At 53.9% G+C, this 14,072-nt stretch overlaps 1 protein-coding gene across 1 annotated transcript; it reads left to right on the top strand.

The window, feature by feature from the left end:
- Positions 1–9,495: 9,495 nt before the first annotated feature.
- LOC102459441 (olfactory receptor 1J1-like) lies at positions 9,496–10,660 on the top strand. Its single transcript, XM_006113884.3, has one exon. It carries the CDS (start codon positions 9,496–9,498, stop codon positions 10,423–10,425), a length of 930 nt encoding a protein of 309 aa, XP_006113946.3. The 3' UTR covers positions 10,426–10,660.
- Positions 10,661–14,072: the final 3,412 nt, after the last annotated feature.

Raw genomic sequence — 14,072 nt, 5'->3', positions numbered from 1 at the left:
TAACCCCCCTGGGGTATCAATGGTGGGACAGGACCCCATGCCCACCATGCCGGGCTGTAGCACGTCCCCCAGTGTCGGCATCCCGAGGAGATGGCTAATTTCACACCCACCCCGGCTGGAGGGAGCCAGGGAGGTTGGCCAGTCTGACCTCCGCAGCCCAGAGCCCTGCAACAAAAAAAATCACAGGGCAGATCTGTTAGGAAAACCTTCCATCATGGCTGTAAAGTGGTCTGGAAAGACAAATCTTGCTTCCCCCCTTGGGCAATCGATCGGTGGTTAATTCACCCAGCGGCAGAGCGTGAAACGTTTCTATCCTGAGTCCCAGGATGAATTTTTGTCCTGTTCCAACTTCCCTCTCCAGCTTGTCCGAAGAGCCAAAGCGAGTCCTTCTTTCCTCCTCCTCCCCCCTGCACTGTGGCCCCGTGTGGGAGCAACTTTGGGCCAGCGTGGGAATCGGTTGCAATATTTTGTAAGAAGCCGGCCCGTGCCTCAGTTTCCCCCCTGGGCTGCCCTGCTGTCTGGAGAAGAAACCCAGCGAGGGAGGTGGGATGGGCACTTGGCTGTCTCGGGTGCTCGGGCAAACACTCCCCTGTGCCCAATCTCCAGTGTTTTTCAGAGCTCAGTGTTCATACTGGGTTGGGGAGGTGAATCTATGCACGGATCCCTAGTGTGGGACAAACATCCTGCTAATTACCCGAAACTCGCACTGCAACCCCCCAGCCGCTCCTCCTCCATCCCTGGCTCCTGTCCCTAAGGGCCCTGGCAACTAACGAGGCCCAGAGGGGCATGGAGCCATTACCGGGAATTATCAGTCCTTCAAACAAGCCAAGCCGAGCCCCCAAGACAGGCCTGCACCTCACAAACTCTCTGCCCCATGTCTGGCAGGGTGTTCCTGTGGGGACATGTGCGAGCGGGGTCAAGTGAGAATTTTTGTGATGGGTTTTGTGCGGCGCCCACGTGTGCCTCAGTTTCCCCCTTTTGTGTGGTGCTACCTATTGTGTGTGTGTGTGTGGGGGGGGGGGGGGGGGAAACTGAGCTCGCTCTCCAGACAGGCCGTGAGCTGGCAGGGTGCGTACGTATCACCAAGACCCGAGCCATGTCAGGGTCTGTCTACACGGCCAGGTAGCGCAGGGTTAGTAGAAGCGGAGTGAGCAGACACTGGGTTTATTAGTCCAGGGCTAGAGCGTTTACACTGATTGATAAGCCCGGGAATTGTGGGACGCTAGGTCCCAATTGGCAGCGCCAGCATCCACGCTGCATCACACCCGCCTGCGTCCAACCACCTTTCATCCAGGTTCCCAGCCTCCTCCCAAAACTGACCCTCTCCCAGACTGCGTGGTCGGGGATAAAGGAAGTCGGGGTCTTGGGATACTTTTGGTGGACTCTCCAGTGGGACTGTGTCTCCATGGCCAAGCAGTGGAGCAGGAACCCTGCCTTTCTTCACCCCCATGGGCCCTGTGACTGAATTCGTGGACAGTGGTACCTCCTCAGCTCTCCAGCTGGTGGTGCCTGTCACACGGCGTTGCTGTACCAGCTGCCTTGCCGGGTCTGTTCACACACAGCCCCCGTGTGTAATCCCTGTGTACAGTGCACCAGCTGCCCAGGAATTACACTGCAGAGCGATGCTGAGAAATTCCTCTTCCCCCACCAATGTGTCTTTTGCATCCCAGCCCCTCCTGGCCCAGACAGGAGCACCAAAAGCCCGTCACGGCAGCACAAGGAATGTCCCAAACCCTTCCATCCATCCAGGCACTCGCCGGTCCAGATGAGACAAGAAACCAAGTTTATTCGCTCCAGACCGATGGATTTTAACTTGATTACAAGTAACGAGGCATAAAGGTCAGAGTTGGTTACAAAGAAATAAAAAGTAGAAAACACAAACTGATCCCTAAGAAGCTTAAAGGGAGAGAGTCTCTCTCAGTGCAGGGTCTTTTCCAGGCTTACTGGTTGGCTCTATCAGCCAGAATCACTCTCCAATCCAAAGTTTTCCAAGTCGATCCCATGAGCAGAGTTGAAGGGAGAGAGAATTCGTGGCCCCTGTTCCCCACTTTTCCTCTTTCAAAATCATCTGCAACCGACATTAAGCAGAGTCTCAGGGATGGGAACTTCCAGCTGTCTCACTCACAGGTCTTCCTGCCAACGTGGCTTTAAACGGTGATGACCCATTTGATTACGTGGACACCTGCCTGAGGCACCAGTTTGTCTTTTATCTGTAAGGAAGCTCTGTGCTGGTTTAGCTCAACACAGAACACGACTCAGCAAGGTCGTACAGTACTGGCTAGTCTCAGTATGAGTCCAAGATATGTTCCGAAAAACTCATAGCGAAACAACTTAAAGTGGGGATTTTTTTTTCCAGTGGCTGACTTCCATTTGCACAATTTGGGGGCTGTGGCTAGACTGGCAAGTTTTTCCGCAAAAGCATTAGCTTTTGCGGTAAAACTTGCCAGCTGTCTACACTGGCCACTTGAATTTCCGGAAGAACACTGACTTCCTACTGTCTGAAATCAGTGCTTCTTGCGGAAATACTATGCTGCTCCCGTTCGGGCAAAAGTCCCTTTTGCGCAAAGCTTTTGTGCAATAGGGCCAGTGTAGACAGCTCAGATTTGTTTTGCGCAAAAAAGGCCCGATTGCGAAAATGGCGTTCGGGGCTTTTTTGCACAAAAGCGCGTCTAGATTGGCACGGACTCTTTTCTGCAAATGCTTTTAATGGAACACTTTTCTGTTAAAAGCATTTCCGGAAAATCATGCCAGTCTAGACACAGCCGGGGTGTTTTTGCACGACTTTCACCCATAGGTAGATTCCTACAAAATGTGAATGGAAGTCCACAACCCCTTAAAAATCTTTGATCTAGCCTGCGAACCACCAGGGGACTTCCAATCACAGGTTTGAAATGATTGACCTAGGTCCCAAATGGATCTGAATTGGTTTCAACCAATCCTTTATGGAACATCGACACTGCAGGGAAAAGCCAGGGACTAAAGTCATTTCCCATGCCAAACCCCCTTCTGTACACGCACAAATAACTCTCAGTGTGACAACCCTGATCTTCATTCTTTTGAAGACTATGATGCCTTTTGTACAAAGCCTTTGTGCGGTATGATTTGAAAACTCATAATCTTCTGAACATTAGTGTCACGGTAAAATATGTTTATGGACACTGTATGGAAAGGTAAATCATACTACAAAGCATCCCTGCTATAAGTCGCCCTGGTAAACATCCATTCCACCATAAAGTCATTGACACTTGAGGGAACTGATGCAGTCTGGAAGGAAGGAAGAAGGTGCCTGAAAATGGAGATTCACAGCAGCTTAGCTCAGGGCTGGGATGACATAATGATCTATGGGACCTTCCGTTCTCCGAGGGCTTGCAGGTGAATAACAAACCCGATTGAGTGTGTCCGTGTCTCGGCCTGTCCCGCGTGGGGGCGCTGGGCAGAGCCCCCGGCCTGGAGCGAGGGGCTGGAGACCAGAGGTCCGTCTCGGGAGGGGGAGGCCGTGGGGCCCTGAAGGACGAGGGGGTCCCGCTCCAGGTGGGAAGCTCACAGCTTGTCAAGACACATGGGCAGGGTGAGCCGGCCGGGCAGGTCGCCCCAGGGCGGGCGCGATGGGTGAGCAGGGACAGCTGGGAGGGGACATGAGTCTCTGGGGCATTGCACCGCGCAGAGTCCTTCCGATCGGCCCATGGGAACCCGTCGCAGGCCAGTGACTGCATGCGCTGGCCGGGCCCCGAGACCCCGGATCTGGCTGTTTGCCCTGCCGGGGAAGAGGGATCCTGGCGTCCTTAGCTCGGGCAGTGACCATTGCGCAGGCCGGCCTGGCGCGCCGGGATCCTCCTTGTGTCTGCGACCGTTCCCTCTTGGGGCCTGGGAAACCCTCAGTTCTTACTTCGTGAGCCATCGGGGCGCTTGTTTGGGGTGCTCAGAGATGGGTCCTGGAGTGTGTTAGGGGTGGCAGCAATTAAGGGAAAACTGGTAAACTGAGGCACACTGCTTGTTTTGGAGGAGTGGAAGTGGAATGTCTGTGAGTTGCCAGGGCGTGGGGATTGGCCAGCACAGGGGAGAGATTTAGCAGACTTGGCCACTGGCTGCTTCTGATGGTTCACGAAGAGACACGACAGGAGCCCATGGGCCTCAGAGACCCCCCGAGCCTCCCAGCTGTGGGGCCTCCCAGCCATGAGGCATCCCAGCTGAGTGCTAATGAATGTTTTCTCAGTCACAGTCCCTGTGGGGCTAATTAAGGCCGACTCTGCCGCCCCCAGGGCCTGGTTGCTGGGGTTCATCTTCACGCAGGGGCGGCTGTTCCTCTGCAGATGCCGGGGGCAGGCGGGTGCCAGGCGTCCGTGTCTGAGGTGAGGTCTGGGGTCAGGGTGTGTTGGGGCACGGCAGGGGAGAGGCTGGGATGGCAATGCCGGCTGGAGGGGGCATGTAGGGGCAGGGCCGGGCACAGGTTAGGAAGCAGGGCAGCAAAGAAAAGCCCCACGTCTCCTCTGCCCCTCTGGTATCCGGCTCTGAACAGATGTTCCCCACCTGCAATCGCCTCTGACAATCCCTCACCCAGCCCGGCCCCTCCATCTGCAGCCTCGTGCGTTGCCTGTCTAGCCAGGTGCTTTGATGTTGCCTGGAGAAGGACCCCACTTTCCAGTGGGTCCCCGCTCAGACTAAATTCTGAGCATCCTTCCCACACACGTGGATGGCGGGGGGCTCTGCAGACACCCAGCTTCCGTCTCCCTTGTCCCCTTCCTCAGGAGCATCGATTTCCAGAGGCGACCGGTTCTCCCTGCTGTCAGGGCTCAAACTGGGAGCTCACAGTGGGGACGTGTGTCATGCCCAGACCCCTGAAAAAGATCTGTGCAAAACGGAGCCTTTTTATCCCACGTTTCCCAGGCCGGTCATGGAGACAAGGGGCCGTTTCCCCCTCCGCCCTTTGGCAACCGTGTTGAACTCAGAGGAATGCTCTTTGGGGCCCTTCGCAGTCACTGCAAAGGTTCAGGGCTATTGGGGCCTGGGGCGACATGGGAGCTTTCCAAGGGGGCAGGCGGAAGGGGACATGTTATGGCTGGAAGCTGAAGTCAGAGAAAATCAGCCAGGACACAAAGACGTAAATTTATAAACATGAGTGAAGTTATTGACGGGCACAATCTGCCAACGGGCGCGGTGAATTCACCACCCCTGACGTCTCTTAGCCAAGACGGGGCGTCTGTGGAAAGAGCCACGCTAGAGATGCAATGAGGGGAGAGCTCTAGGTTTGGCTCCCAGCCATTCCAGATGACTGCACCCCTTTCGGGAAGCTGGTTTGTTTTGCTTCCTCGTCCCCTGCCCCAAGTTTCACCTCCCTTCCCAGCGAGGTGCTGAGGAAATCCCACGGACGGTCGGGGGGCGCCTCACACGCGGTGACCAACGTTCTCGTTTTTACCAGACCATTATAAAAGGACCCGTTTGGAATGTGACTGTCGCACTCGCCTGTCGGTGCCTGGGACATAGAGCAGCAGAAACACGCCCCGGTCGATGTGAAATGCCAGGCAGGGCCGACTCCCCCAGCGCTTTGTACGGAGCCTGTTGTAAGGGGAGGCAAATATCTCACCTGGGTGGAAATTTCTGATTTGTGCAGGTGGAAAGTTGTTGAGGGAAAGGTTGGGTTGGAGGAGGCAAAATTCCCTCAGTTGGAACCGGAAGATTTCCCATGAAAAACGTGTGAGTGTTTGTGTGAATTGATGGGGGGGGGGGGGGGGCGCGCTCTGGTGTTGAAATGGGTAGAATGGATGGGTCCCTCCAATTCAGAATCCATTCTTGACCGGAGAAAGGGCCATAGGTGTAAGAACATGCAAAAGCAGGTGGGGGGGGGGGGTCTGTCCCTCCATGGAATTTCTTCCTGACGTGGCAAGAAGTTTTGCAACATCTGGAAGCATGAGATTTAATATCCCTCCCACAACTATATGTTAGTTTGAGTGATTCTAACGCTGGATATTCCTCGTAGCTTTGGAAATCTCCAGTCCCTTGTTTAATCTTGATAAGTTTTAACCTGGACACCGTCCTGTGGCAATGAGTTCCCCTGTTCCTGAGTGCGAGACTATGTCTTTGGTCCATTTTTTAACGTCCCACTGTAATTTCATGGGCTGCACCGAGTAACAGCATGGACAGAATCCCTCAAGCTCTTTTCTCTGTTCCATTTTGATCACATCCTACTCCCTCTTATGTGTTATACACCACTCTTCTCTCTCCTCTCTGCACAGGAGTTTTCTGGAGTCGGACGTGCTCCTGAGCTTCTGCTCAGGCCCCATTTCCCGTGTGGCATTGGGGAGGGGCAGGGCTACAGGCAGGATCCAGAGAAAGACAAAGGACTGTAAGCGTGTTTACAAATTGGAGCCAAGTCCCCTCTTCACCTTCCCTTCCATGAACTGAGTAAGCTGAACCCCACTGGCCTCTTAGGTGGGTTTTCCAGACGTCCTGCATCCTGCTGTCACAGCCGCTGTGTCTAGCTGCCACTTCCAGCCACTGGCTCGGGTCAGACCCTTCTCTGCTAGACCCAGGAGCCGCCGAGCAATTTGTTCCCCAATCAGTCCCTATAGCCTAGGACCGAGTGGCCCTTTCGCCTTCTTCTTGTTCCATTAACTAGCGAGAGCTCCTGGCATCTCTCCCGATCAGGCAGGTTTTCCGGTCCTGCAGGTATTGCCGGGGCTCTGCTCTGAGCCCTCTTCACTTCACCAACCCCCTCCCCGATGCCAGTTTGGCTGTTTCCTAAGGGGATGGTTATTTCAGAACCTCCCTCCTGTCTCGCCTTGGACTCCATTTCCTCCCTGCATGGGCCTAGCTATTAATAACCTGCATTTCCCTTGGCGTGCCTGTGACTTTTGGAGTTCAGTATGATAACAGTGACTAGAATCCAGTGTCTTGCTTCAGGGATTCAGTTGGGCATCTGCAGTGGTCAGGAAGGAATATAAGACTCCTTCGGTTCGGTCTAGGTGAAGTTACCATTAGGCGGGTGTCTAAGTGGTGAAAAGACCATCCTCAAAGGGAAACAAGAAGACGTTTTATAAATACATTAGAAGCAAGAGGAAGACCAAGGACAGGGTAGGCCCACTGGTCAGTGAGGAGGGAGAAACAGTAACAGGAAACTTGGAAATGGCAGAGATGCTCAATGACTTCTTTGTTTCGGTCTTCACCGAGAAGTCTGTAGGAATGCCTAACACAGTGAATGCTAGTGGGAAGGGGGTAATTTTAGAAGGTAAAATAAAAAAAGAACAAGTTAAAAATCACCTAGAAAAGTTAGATGCCTGCAAGTCACCAGGGCCTGATGAAATGCATCCTAGAATACTCAAGGAACTGATAGAGGAGGTATCTGAGCCTCTAGCTATCATCTTTGGAAAATCATGGGACACGGGAGAGATTCCAGAGGACTGGAAAAGGGCAAATCTAGTGCCCATCTATAAAAAGGGAAACAAGAACAACCCAGGAAACTACAGACCAGTCAGTTTAACTTCTGTGCCAGGGAAGATAATGGAGCAAGTAATTAAGGAAATCATCTGTAAACACTTGGAAAGTGGCAAGGTGATCGGGAACAGCCAGCATGGATTTGTAAAGAACAAATCATGTCAAACCAATCTGATAGCTTTCTTTGATAGGATAATGAGTCTTGTGGATAAGGGAGAAGCGGTGGATGTGGGATACCTAGACTTTAGTAAGGTGTTTGATACGGTCTCGCATGATATTCTTATCAATAAACTAGGCAATTACAACTTAGATGGGGCTACTATAAGGTGGGTGCATAACTGGCTGGATAACCGTACTCAGGGAGTAGTTATTAATGGTTCACAATCCTGCTGGAAAGGTATAACAAGTGGGGTTCTGCAGGGGTCTGTTTTGGGACTGGCTCTGTTCAATATCTTCATCAACGATTTAGATATTGGTATAGAGAGGACGCTTATTAAGTTTGCAGATGATACCAAGCTGGGAGGGGTTGCGACTAATCTGGAGGACAGGGTCATAATTCAAAATGACCTGGACAAATTGGAGAAATGGTCAGAGGTAAACAGGATGAAGTTTAATAAAGACAAATGCAAAGTGCTCCACTTAGGAAGGAACAATCAGTTTCACACACACAGAATGGGAAGCGACGGTCTGAGAAGGAGAACGGCAGAAAAGGATCTAGGGGTTATAGTGGACCACAAGTTAAATATGAGTCAGCAGAGTGATGCTGTTGCAAAGAAAGGAAACATGATTCTGGGCTGTATTAACAGGTGTGTTGTGAGCAAGACACGAGAAGTCATTCTTCCGCTCTACTCTGCGCTGGTTAGACCTCAGTTGGAGTATTGTGTCCAGTTCTGGGCGCCACATTTCTAGAAAGATGTGGAGAAATTGGAGAGGGTCCAGAGAAGAGCAACGAGAATGATTAAAGGTCTAGAGAACATGACCTATGAGGGAAGGCTGAAGGAATTGGGTTTGTTTAGTTCAGAAAAGAGAAGACTGAGGGGGGACATGAGAGCTGTTTTCAGGTATCTAAAAGGGTGTCATAAGGAGGAGGGGAAAACTTGTTCATCTTGGCCTCTGAGGATAGAACAAGAAGCAATGGGCTTCAACTGCAGCAAGGGAGGTTTAGGTTGGACATTAGGAAAAAGTTCCTAACTGTCAGGGTGGGCAAACACTGGAATAAATTGCCCAGGGAGGTTGTGGAATCCCCATCTCTGGAGATATTTAAGAGCAGGTTAGATAAATGTCTATCAGGGATGGTCTAGACAGTATTTGGTCCTGCCTTGAGGGCAGGGGACTGGACTCGATGACTCTCGAGGTCCCTTCCAGTCCTAGGATTCTATGATTCTATGATTCAAAGAGTAGTGACCATGCTGAGTGTGAATGGGAGCCAGCAAAGTGAAGCAGCTCTGACCATCCTGTGCTACCAGTCTGGGGCGGGAACCGGAGCGTCGTGGGGGCTGACACGAGAGGGGGGTGTCCCGCTTTGCTTGGCGCTGGTGAGCTCTCGTCCGGAGCTCTGTGGCCAGTTCTGGGTCATACACGTTAGAGAAGCTGTGGGAAAATTGGAGAGAGTCCGGGCAGAGCATCAAACGGGGAAAGGGTTAGAAACTCTGCCCTAGCAGGGAAGGTGAGACAAACGGGGCCTTGCCAAAGAAGAGAAAGGGGGAAACCCAAGAACAGGCTTCAAGGAGGCCGAGGCTGCTGGCTGGCCAGGGCCAGCGTGTCCATCGGGCAGGCAGAGGAACACGGAGCCTAGAGTCTGTGACTCACAGCGAGACACGGTCAGAGCAGAGGGACGCTGCCTGTGTTTACAGTGATAGTCCGTGCCCTTGAGCGGAACTGAGCCAGGGTTGGGTTGTCGTCTTCACTGCGGGACAGTTTAAATCAAAATTGAGGTGCTAAACTCTTGCCCAAAGAGGGCCAAAGGGGGCTTGGCTCCCAACGAGCCACTGGCGTAATTTATCAGCATGTCCCTTCCCTGCCAAATCCCTTCTCCTCCCCACTCAGGTGCTGCCGCTGACCCTCGCCATGGCTGAGGCCAACTGGACGTCCGTCTCCGAGTTCGTTCTCCTGGGTCTGTCCGAACGCCAGGACATGCAGCCGCTGATCATCGCAGTCCTCCTTGGCACCTATCTGGTGAATCTGGCTGGCAACTCCATGCTTGTGGGGCTGGTGTGGACTGACCCCCAGCTCCGCAGCCCCATGTATTTCCTCCTCAGCCAGCTGTCCATGGTGGACATGGGCATGGTCTCCATCATCCTGCCCCAGGCGCTGGTGCACACCTTGAGTCAGCACTGGGCCATCCCCTTCACCAGCTGCATGGCCCAACTCTTCATCCTCCTGGCCGTGGGCAACATGGAGAACTACCTGCTGGCTGCCATGGCCTACGACCGCTACGTGGCCGTCTGCAACCCACTGCGCTACGCTGCCGTGGTGACGCGGTCCCTGTGCCTCAAGATGGCGGCTGCCTTCTGGGTCGTGGTGATCTCGCACGCCCTGCTGCACACCGTCATGACCGCCCAGCTGCGTTACTGCGGCAACCGCCTGCAGAATTTTTTCTGTCATTTGAAATTCCTGCTGCGCCTCCCCTGCACTCGGCCTGTTATCAACGAGCTTGTGGTCTCCACCGCGGGCGCCTTGGTGACCCTGGCCCCTTTAACCTTCATCGTGGCCTCCTACGCCCGCATCGGGGTGGCCGTGGCCCGCCTGCGCTCTGTCCAAGCCCTGCGCAAGGCCCTCTCCACCTGCGGCTCCCACCTGACCGTGGTGTTTCTCACGTACAGCCTCATGCTCTGGCTCTACTTCCACCCGGACTCCATCAAAATCCAGGGGCACGACCAGCAAGTGACCTTCTTATACACCGCGGTGGTGCCCACCCTGAACCCCCTCATCTACAGCCTGAGGAACAAGGACGTGGCCGCGGCCCTGAGGAGGGCAAAGAGGAAGGTCCTATGTTGAGGCAAATCAGACCAGCCTGTGGCTCCATGTCTGAACTGGGCATGGCCTTTCCACCCAAGATGTGTCTGGGAAACCTTCCCCCTTACCTCCTCCAGGACACCTGTGTTCTTTCCCCTTCCGACATGAGGCTGGTGAACCGAACAGATGTGTAGAACAGTGGTTCTCATACTTTTTGGCCCGTGGTCCAGCCTGCTCAATGCAAACGTTTCCGTGGACCACCAGTTCTTAAGGGAAACTCGCCGTTAATTACATAATGACACCCAAGCCATTTTGGTTTCATTGAACCAATCAGAAATTATTAATCAGGTTAAGCGCTTCCGCTTTTCTCATGTTGGTTTTCCAAAGTTCATTTTAAATGAAATAAAATATTTATTTACGTCCAACACAAAAGGTTATGGCCGGAGTGGGGCATCTTTTTTGGGTCAGAAGTCACTGATCTACAGAAAAATCAGTTGAGGGCCATACCTGTGAGACGCAATCCCCCCCAAAAACCCAACTCTCATAGATGTGGTCCCCAGCTGAGACACCTCCTGCCCCTAATGCTCCAACCCCATGGGGGGGGGGGGGGAGAAGGGAAGGGTAGGGAGGACTGAGTTTCAGGGCTTCCCATGGGCCAGATTAACTCATCTGGGGTTCCAGGGTTAGTAGATTTTGTTGACCCCCTTGGTTGTGGAGTGGGGACTAAAATGAGGGGTTTAGTGTGCAGGCCAGGTCTGCCAATGAGCGGGCTAGATGCACGATCTGGGTGGGAGGTGGGGTGCAAAAGCAGACTGGGGATAGGTGTCTAGCCATGGGGGAGGGTGCAGGAGGAGGCTAGGGGTGCAGTCCTGGCAGGGGGAGCTTAAGAAGTGTGCAGGGGGTGGGGCATGAGGGGAACGGAGAGGGGCCTTCCCAATTTCACAGTGATCCTCCTTGAGCGTGGTCTGTCTGTTATGCTTAAAAGAAGCACTCGGAATCTTTTTCAGGGGGATAAGGCAACACGTCTCGTTTCTTGATAATATAACCAAGTAGCATGTGCATTTACACACAGACACACACCCAGCTGATGGAATACTAACTAGTCTGTTGCTTGGCCCCAACTATTGGCCAGATAGGTCGAGTGCGAGGAAGGAGCCGGGTTCTTGTCAGTCCAGAGTGATGCTTCACTTGGCAGGACGAGACACCCCAACTTTTATAGGATTTTCCTTCCATGCAGGTCTAGGCATTTTGCCTTGTCAGGCCTTGATCAGTCACTCAGCATCACAATCAATCTTCCTATGAAATGTGCTTATTGGAAATAAGTTGTTCTCACAGTCATTTGATATCCGTATGCTGATGACTCCTTGGGGTGTTGTCTTGCCGGCAAAAGTTGTTATCGGTTCCTTATCAAGGGGTGCTTGCCACTAACTTCAGGGTTCGTCAGTCTGCCCTGGCAGTCTGCGTCTTCAGTGTGCTTTCACTTAGTTGATAATTATTTGGTGCTTCTGAGTCTCCAGCCCCTCCTCTGACCTTTTGAGCATGCAGTGGCCTTCGCACTTCTCTCTCCTAAAATATTCTTTCTCTCATTCACACAAACAATACATATACAGAATTGCAGCATGAAACACAAGGGTACTCCTAGTCACTTTAACAAAGTTACAAAGTCTTTCAACATTAAACTTCTTTCTATCTACCACAAGGTGTTGCCTAATATTAACATCACCATGCATGACAATATTCCATCCCTTCACTTTCACATCAGAACATGCTAAGATCAAAGGGTATGTCTACACTAGCTCCCCGAGTTCAAACTAGGGAGGCTAATGTAGGCATTCGAAACAGCCTACATTTGACCGGAGCCGAGTTTCACACGAACCCCTTGGTCCATGGGGCTGGGAGAGCTGAGCCGCCGGCCGGCAGCTCGTCCTGCTCTCGCCTTGGGGAGAGTTTCGAGATGATTCATCGATTTTCGTGGGACCCCCCGTGCCACACGGGCAGAGAACGGCCCTGAGGGGCGGATCCCCTGGAGCCGCAGCCCAGCTTGAGTGAAAAATTGCCAGGGATGGAAAATGCCCCACAACCCTGGGGTAGTTGTCCCCGTGGGTCATTCCCCTCCGTGCTCAAAATGGCCGCCCTACGTCCCGCCTGGACTTGGGCACCCTGTGGCCTGCAGGCTGCACGTGGCCCGTCAGGGCTCCATGGGTGGCCGGTGTTTACTGTTCCCCGTGTGCTGGGCTGCCAGATTCCGCTGGTTTCGCTGCACGTAGGTTTTTTTCCTACTGGGGTTACTAAAGTGACCCGCACTCAAAGCCTGGGCACGTAACGGCAGGCGGGGGCTGATCGCTCACTACACTGGCTGAGAGAACCTTCTTCTTGAATAAAGGATGAACATTGGGCTCCGCCTGCCACACTGAGCATGTGTGTAGACTGAAGAGATTCAGCATGGGACTTGAAATTGTAACCCCTGGCCTGCCCCTGCAGGGTACATGTTCCTGCTCGTGGCCTGGAGCGAGGGGCTGGAGACCAGAGGTCCGTCGCGGGAGGGGGAGGCCGTGGGGCCCTGAAGGTCGAGGGGGTCCCGCTCCGGGTGGGAAGCTCACAGCTTGTCAAGACACATGGGCAGGGTGAGCCGGCCGGGCAGGTCGCCCCAGGGCGGGCGCGATGGGTGACCAGGGACAGCTGGGAGGGGACATGAGTCTCTGGGGCATTGCACCGCGCAGAGTCCTTCCGATCGGCCAATGGGAACCCGTCACAGGCCAGTGACTGCATGCGCTGGCCGGGCCACGAGACCCCGGATCCGGCTGTTTGCCCTGCCGGGGAAGAGGGAACCTGGCGTCCTTAGCTCGGGCAGTGACCATTGCGCAGGCCGGCCTGGCGCGCCGGGATCCTCCTTGTGTCTGCGACCGTTCCCCTTGGGGCTTGGGAAACCCTCAGTTCTTACTTTATCAGCCTTCAGTGCTCTGCATAGGGTCTCTCATAGATGGGGTCCTGGAGTGTGTGTGTCAGGAATTATGGGAAAACTGGTAAACTGAGGCTCGTTTTGGAGGAGTGGAAGGGGAATGTCTGTGAGTTGCCAGGGTGTGGGGATTGGCCAGCACAGGGGAGAGATTTACCAGACTTGGAGACTGGATGCTTGTGATGGTCCAGGAGGAGACACGATGACGGGAGCCCATGGACCTCAGAGACCCCCCGCGCCTCCCAGCCATGGGGTGTCCCAGCTGAGCGCTAATGAATGTTTTCTCAGTCACAGTCCCTGTGGGGTTAATTAAGGCCGACTCTGCCGCCCCCGGGGCCTGGTTGCTGGGGTTCATCTTCACGCAGGGGCGGCCGTTCCTCTGCAGATGCCGGGGGCAGGCGGGTGCCAGGCGTCCTTGTCCAAGGTGACGCTGGGGGTCAGGGTGTGTCGGGGCACGGCAGGGGAGGAGCTGGGATGACAATGTTGGCTGGAGGGGACATGTAGGGGCAGGGCCCGGGATGGGATTGGGGAGCAGGACAGCAGGGAAAACGTCTCCTGTGTCCCTCTGCCCCTCTGGTATCTGGCTCTGAACAGACGTTCTCCACCTGCAATCGCCTTGATAATCCCTCACCCAGCCCGGCCCCTCCATCTGCAGCCTCATGTGTCGCCCTGTCTGGCCAGGTGCTTTGACGTTGTCTGGAGAAGGACCCCGCGCACCGGTGGGTCCCTGCTC

The sequence above is a fragment of the Pelodiscus sinensis genome, chromosome 18, assembly GCF_052426305.1.
Source record: "Pelodiscus sinensis isolate ZL-2025 chromosome 18, ASM5242630v1, whole genome shotgun sequence".
Taxonomy (NCBI): Eukaryota; Metazoa; Chordata; order Testudines; family Trionychidae; genus Pelodiscus; species Pelodiscus sinensis.
The sequence above is the reverse complement of the archived record's forward strand: the minus strand, read 5'-3'. Positions and strand labels throughout refer to the sequence as shown.

Excerpts from the sequence above, each read along its gene's own strand:
- LOC102459441 (XM_006113884.3), top strand. The coding sequence starts at position 9,496 with ATGGCTGAGGCCAACTGGACGTCCGTCTCCGAGTTCGTTCTCCTGGGT.